This window comes from Seriola dumerili, unplaced genomic scaffold (assembly GCF_002260705.1).
Source record: "Seriola dumerili isolate Sdu_G_001 unplaced genomic scaffold, Sdu_1.0 BDQW01000057.1, whole genome shotgun sequence".
NCBI classification, from domain to species: domain Eukaryota; kingdom Metazoa; phylum Chordata; class Actinopteri; order Carangiformes; family Carangidae; genus Seriola; species Seriola dumerili.
Window position 1 is genome coordinate 480,265 of NW_019174312.1, and position 6,827 is coordinate 487,091.

Genomic DNA, 6,827 nt, shown 5'->3' on the forward strand with positions numbered 1-6,827 from the left:
GCAAGTGACTGGTAAAAAAAAACGAATATTAGTGACACTTACAATAAAATAGATATTGTAAGTGCAGTCAAATAAGATAAAATAGTAAAAGAATAAGAACAATGTTAAATGTTAAAAACAATGTGATGAATTGGATGAAAGTCCACAATGATCACTCGTTTTCCTTTGATTTCATATTATTGCTTCCTAATACATTCTGTTAATAACCTTGCCCACATTATTTGGAAAGTTTGACTGTGCAACTACACAAGAAAAGAAAAGAGAAAAAGAAGTGTGTAAAACATTGTGTTAAAAACCCATTTCCTCTCAGGGCATCACCCGGGTGGCTGCATTTCATGCCACCTCGAGGCACAAGATCTACTGCTGTAGGGCGCTGTCTGGGTCTCCATCATCACATTGTTACTGTCAGCTCGGTTAATTTCACCTCAGATCGTGCTGTGAGCTAGCTGGAGAACAGCACCTCTTTTTTTTTTTTTTTATCTGAACGGGGCTTATTCACCACTCCCCCCCACCGCACCCCGCAGAGAGGCAAAAGGGGAGATGCGGTCATAGGATGAAGTGAATGTTTTGTATTGACGGGAGCAAAGAAGAAACAGAGCGTTTGTCTCTTTTACCTTCTGGAAAATGTCTCCTCCTCACCGGGGTGCGTAAAAGCCCCGAGCAACAACAGGCACACAAAAGAGCAGAGCCGTCATAAAGTGTCACTCATTAGGTGGTGAGAGAGCCTCAGTGTTCTTAGACGATTGTAAAAGGTGAGACAATCCGTGATCTAACAAAAGTAAACCTGTTCCAGCGTTGTTCTTTAAGCAGTTAAATTCATTATAGTCTCAATCAACTCGCAGCTTTACTGATAATTGGGGAAATTATCTTAGTTTTTATTGAACTTTTACAACGAATAACGATTTGGACATGAGCTTTCACAGACTTCACCTCTTCACCATTATTTTCTGTTCTGTTTCACCATTATTCCAGAGGTGTGTGTAGAAATGTTGAACCACCTCTCACAGTTCATTTACAGTTTGCGCCGACAGAGGACGCTCCGGCTTCAGTTGGCCATGACACATTAAGTTAAGGAATGGCTGTAAGAAAGCTGAAACCCTGCTTGATTTGACTCCATTTGTTTTGTATGCTTGCTCTGATTGTTATTCACAATGAAAATCATTCATGATCACATTTTACAAGTGTTTTTTTTTTGTCTGTATTTTACACTGAATCGCACAGTCATCTGTTCACATTTAATGGCAGTAAGTGAATGGCCTGCAGGTTAAAGTGGGGGTCATTAGAACCGTGAAATGCACAATTAGATTTGCGCTTCGCGGCAGCTTTTGGCACACTGGGCACCTGCGGTGAATGGGGCCGGTGGCGCCCCTGACACACGGGGTGTGTCTTTGGGCGGAGATCTGCCCACCCACCCCGCTGCTTCTCCCCTCTGGTTACTATATGAGGACGCAACTTTGCGATCCCTCAGTGAGATACATGCAAGCTTGGTAGTGGTTTTGTGGATCTCTCCAGGCGTTTTCTGGAATCTGCAGCTGCCTGAGGAACAGATCTTTGCACCTGAGCGCACTCCGCCGTGGGAATTATTCTTATTTTTTCACATTTAATTATCGGAGACGCCAGACTTCAACATGCCTCGTTCATTCCTTGTGAAGAAGTATTTCTCTAACAAGAAACCATACTACAGGGAGAGCCAGCTGGAGAGTCAAACCGGTAAGATTTTCCTCAGTGACTGAATTTGATGCATCTGTTGTTCAGCTCTTCATTAAGTTACCTTCAGACACACAACAGAACCATGTGACTTGTATCTTGCATGTAGCTTCCTGGGTGTAGAACCTACTGAAAGGTGTTTCTAGTCAACTGGACAATGTTTTAATGGAAAAGCAAGCCTGTGGTGAAAGTAGTAACAAGACACCAAGAATGAAAACTAGTTTAGTGCTTTATTAGATTATCTGTCCATTAAAGTGAAAAGCCACCTGACTTCCTCTCCTCTGTGTTGCCAGCTTTTGTCCCAGAGAGCTTTCCTCGGGCTGAACTTCCAACGCAGAACAACAGCTCTGCCCTGACCTGCTATCCCACCAGCCCATTCTTCAGCAGCATGGACACCCTGCCTGCGCCCCTCTCCCCGGTCACGCCGGTGTCCCTGCCCCCTTCACCCCTGGGTCCCCTGGACCTCAGCAGCTCATCCTCCAGCAGCAGCAGTAGCAGCAGCAGCAGCAGCGAGGAAGAGGAGGACGGCGGACGCAGTTCAGACCCCCCCAGTCCGGATATCATCCAGCACATCTACCACTGTCTTCACTGCAGTAAGAGCTACACCAGCCTCTCCGCGCTGTCCCACCACCAGCTCTCCCACTGTGCCCCACTGCAGCAGACGCCCTCTCTGCCCACCGAGGTGTCTGCGCGCCCGGCCTTCCACTGCAAACATTGCCCCAAGGAGTACACCAGCCTGGGAGCCCTGAAGATGCACATCCGCTCACACACCTTGCCCTGTGTGTGCCCCACCTGCGGCAAGGCCTTCTCCAGACCGTGGCTGCTCAGAGGACACATTCGCACACACACAGGTAAGCACGAGAAAACTTTTCCTGCCATGTCAGAGTATTGATTCCTAAGCCCTGTTGGCTTGTAAATGTAACAGCTGGTTGCACTTTGTGTGCTCATTTGATATTCATTGACGTCTCCTGAGGTGTGAGCAAATGTTATTGCTTTGCATGGCACGATCTAATCTCAAGCCGCACTGTCGCATGAAAAAAGGGCAATCTGCATTAAGTGAGTTAGGGTAGTGTTCCTGCTCTTTTGTTGTTTATCTGTGTGGTCATTTGAAAGACAATGACCAGAGGACAGACCTTTTGGCCTGTTAATGAAGTGTTTCCCTGAAGCTAACATTTTTTTTTGTTTTTTTTGTCTTCTTCCGACCAGGTGAACGCCCCTTCGCTTGTCAGCACTGTAATCGGGCTTTTGCTGACCGCTCCAACCTCCGCGCTCACCTGCAGACCCACTCTGAAGTGAAGAAGTATCAGTGCGGCTCCTGCTCGCGGACCTTCAGTCGCATGTCCCTCCTGCACAAACACAATGCCTCTGGTTGCTGCCCTGCCTCGTAGACTCACATTCCCAGGACTGCTCTCATAAGCCAGTTGAAGCTGCTTGCTGGTTCTGACCCCCACCCCCTTCACCCCTGATTAGAGCCAATACACCCAGAGGACATTTTGGGGAATTGATGCCAAATCATTTCATGACAAGCCATGAAAGGAAATTTGCAGTTCTTGTGCTTTTATAAAATGACTCTTTAAGTGCCTTTTTTAATATTTCAAGACTGTAGGTTGATCAGTTTTTTTTGTTTGTTTTTTTTTTTTGAGGTCATATTTGTTATCTGCAGCACATTTTTGCTGTGTCCTGTCAACTGTTTGTGTATGTGTGTGTGTGTGTGATTTGAGGGCAGCTGGACATGCAGTTAATACCCAGGAAACTCCATTGGTGCCGGCCGGTCCGGGACTCTGGCCATGTTGCAGCTGCTTGGGTGTGTTTGTGTGTGTCTGTGGTGTATGCGGGGATGTCATTCCTCACCGTACTATACATACATGGCATGTGTGTGGAAATGAGCAAGTGTGTTTGTGTGAGTGTGAGTGTGTGTTGAGACAGCTGTCTGTGTATGGTGTACCGTGGAGGCAGGGTGCTGAGAGACGTGTTAGCCGTGACCTCGACGACAGGTGACCCTCTGCTCGCCTCTCCTCGCGTCACAAACTCTTCCCACACACACTCATTGTGTCATTGGACATGAAAGGACCACATCAGGTTGACCAAAAGAACCACAACTTGCCATCACCAATATTGTCATTTATTTAGACATGTTTTTTTTTTTTTTTGGGGGAAGATTTTGAGCTACAGGTTTTATGAACTATTTTGCTGAACATGCCTTCAAATAGGAATTGTGCCTTTTTTAAGGTTGTGTATTTTTCTGCCATATGTAAATAAAACCTTTTGTTTAAAAAAAAAAAAAAAAAAACTATTGTGGACCTACTTATTATGTGCTCTAATAATAATAATTAGTATTTCAACAGGCATTGTATTAACTCGCAACTCTAAATGAGTTCATCAGGACAGACATGACAGCTTCTGAATGGGAGGATAGAGCTGTGTGTGTGTGTGTGTGTGTGTACGGAGGAGCAGGGACAGGTTTGTGTGATGCCGAGTGATAAGGGGAACACCTGCACACACCTGCCGGGCTGTCAGCGCGCACACACACACACAGGCACACATGGTGAACACATGTTAAGGAAGTGAGGGAGGGAGGGGTTCTCACAGTGTCCGCAGGTGGGCGAATGAAAATTAAAGCGTAAAGTGGAGGAAGATGCTGAGCAAGAAAAAGTTCCTCCTGAAGGCCGTAGTGGACAAATTCTGCTTTGGGGTGGGGTGGGGTGGGGGGGGGGGGTCGGTGTGAAATTAGCTGAGTGTGGGAATCCCACTGACCCACTTCCTGCTGTAGGAGCGGCCACAGATGGAAGCAGGAGACTTTAGGCTTGAGACCAAAACATAGACTCCAGAGGGTCAGGCTCTGTGCCGAAAGAACCTCGGGACCGAGACACAGGTTCCACACACACACAGTCTGTGCAGCCATCTGCTCCATAATGGTGAAACTCCGGTTACCTTGTAGGAACTTTATGGAGGAAGTGTGGGCTGTATGAGCCCAGCTGAGGGTGAACATCCACTGTGCACATATGGTAGCAATGTGTCTACAATCCCCACTGCCCTCCTGACCCACACACACTGACGCCAGCATGTCTTAGTGAGGTAACAGCACGTTTCCTCCAATAGCTCTCAGCGTTGAGAGGGCGATGCATTTGTGTGTGTGTGTGTGTGTGTGTGTGTTAGGGGTGGGGGTTTTGAGGAGGCTCTCAAAAAGCTTGGGATCAGATTGCATGACTTAGCTTGCTCAATGTAAACAGCACCCGAAAGACTAGACACACGTGCACACTCGCAGCCACACATGCAAACATACACCTACTGAATGAAGATCTTTGCTTTGATCAAGGGGGATTTTTCACTTGTCTTCCCATACCTCTCTGGGCTGTTCTGAAGCCAGAGGTGAGAGTCATTTAGCTGCTGCACACCTACGCAGGTAGTGAGTCAGAGAGGCAGGTCACAGGGGACTAAACTCTCTGAGAAGACACTTAACATGTCAAATAATCCTATAGAGTTAGATGATATTCCATTTTCTCCTCTGGGATATCTAAACTCTGCCTCCACAAATTTCTACTGAGAAAAAAATCACTAAACAGGCCGTCACTTCTGATATGTTTCAGCCGTTTTGAAATCTAACTCTTGACATCTTGCTAGGGGGACATTTCTCTGGTTTGCAGTGTGTAGGAGGCAGTCTATCACCCCGTAGCTTTGAGGCAATGAGATCACTGGACCTGTCACCTTTCTTTTTCAGAGTGTGTTGGTGTGTGTAATATCATATTAGTCTCCTCAAAGTGTTTTAATGTTCGCAGCGTCACGCATGCGGGCCCTGACTAATGTGACATTCTTGAGCCATTAGTGACAGACACACAATACTGCTGTCTGAGAGAAAGAGAGAGAGAGATGGAGAGAGAGAAAGAGAGGGCTGCTCTGTGCTCGCAGTCTGCTCTTGAGTCAAACTAATAATTTAATTTTCCTGTAACAGGAAATAATGTTATGCTGACCTAATTACGAAGAAAAGGGGATTGCCATTCACTTTAATCTCTCACATGTGTTATTCCCATGGAAAGAATGTCTAAGCACTATTGCCTCGCTCTAGTAAATGAAAACAATAAAAATTAAATCACTGTTTTGTTTTTTTCTTTTTCTTTTTTGCAGTGAACCTTGGATTTTGCTTCATGAACAGAGACGCCCAGTTTGGTTTTTGTGTACAGAAACACTGATGTTTGACAATTTGCAGCCGCGTGAGTTTTATTTTGTTATACGGTGCCGTCATCTTGGAAAGAGAAAAATGTATGCCTCCCTCTAAACAATCATGCTGTGTGGAGTCATAAGTGGAGCTTTGCATGTGTGTAACAGGACAGATTACAGGGTTGCATAAACTCCACTCTCTTGATTTTGAGTAATGGGAAGCAGCAGTGTATGTCAGCAATCAAAACAAACCTTTTCCAACACATTTCTGAAAGCTGAAATTGCGCTTTTCTCCCTCCACTGCTTTGCTGTCAGCGAATGTGTTCTGTGGTAATGTTTGGGACACAGGAAGTGTTCTGTCAGCCTTGTATAAACACAGCCCCTCCAAAAAGCACTGATATAAAGCATCTGGGTGCGGCTACAGCTGTTTGTGCGTACACGGATGTATGAGTGTGGGTGTCTGTGAAGTGTAGATTTCTCTCTGCCAGGGGTTCACAGTGGTCCACATCCAGGACGAGGGAGCGTACTGTATATTGCTGAAATCAGAGCTGGCGGCGTGTTCAGAGTCTGAATCACTGTAGGATCAGATTCGAGCCAACAGGGTTAAGTCACTGGGTTAAAGTTTCAAACCCTCTTACAAGCCGCAGCGCTCTTACACAATGACACTGTCCCAAGAATCTCTGCCATGTTGGAGGTTGGCACTCTCAATCTGCCTTTGTCCTTTGAAAGACATTAAAAATGTCTCCTCATTTCAATATTTACAGGCTGACAAAAATAAATAAATAAAAAATTCTGCAGCTTGTAGAAAATAAGGAGCGGATGTAGGATGGGGAAACTAATAGCCTGAGGTTTGTAGTGCACCGGGGATAAGGAGATAATGAGGGAGAAGAGATTGAGGGGAAGAGATTGGACATTGGGGTAGGAGGGTGTGTGTGTGTGTGTGTGTGTGTGTGTGTGTGCGTGTG

At 45.9% G+C, this 6,827-nt stretch overlaps 1 protein-coding gene across 1 annotated transcript; it reads left to right on the plus strand.

The window, feature by feature from the left end:
- Window positions 1–1,592: 1,592 nt before the first annotated feature.
- Window positions 1,593–3,336, plus strand: LOC111219320 (protein snail homolog Sna-like). The gene is made up of 3 exons (XM_022741956.1): window positions 1,593–1,710; window positions 2,001–2,558; window positions 2,914–3,336. The coding sequence occupies exons 1-3, from the start codon at window positions 1,629–1,631 to the stop codon at window positions 3,093–3,095; spliced, it is 822 nt and encodes a 273-aa protein (XP_022597677.1). The 5' UTR covers window positions 1,593–1,628; the 3' UTR covers window positions 3,096–3,336.
- Window positions 3,337–6,827: the final 3,491 nt, after the last annotated feature.

Excerpts from the sequence above, each read along its gene's own strand:
- LOC111219320 (XM_022741956.1), top strand. The coding sequence starts at position 1,629 with ATGCCTCGTTCATTCCTTGTGAAGAAGTATTTCTCTAACAAGAAACCA. Across the intron at positions 1,711-2,000 it reads CCAGCTGGAGAGTCAAACCG|CTTTTGTCCCAGAGAGCTTT; the intron begins GTAAGATTTTCC and ends CTGTGTTGCCAG. Across the intron at positions 2,559-2,913 it reads ACACATTCGCACACACACAG|GTGAACGCCCCTTCGCTTGT; the intron begins GTAAGCACGAGA and ends TCTTCCGACCAG.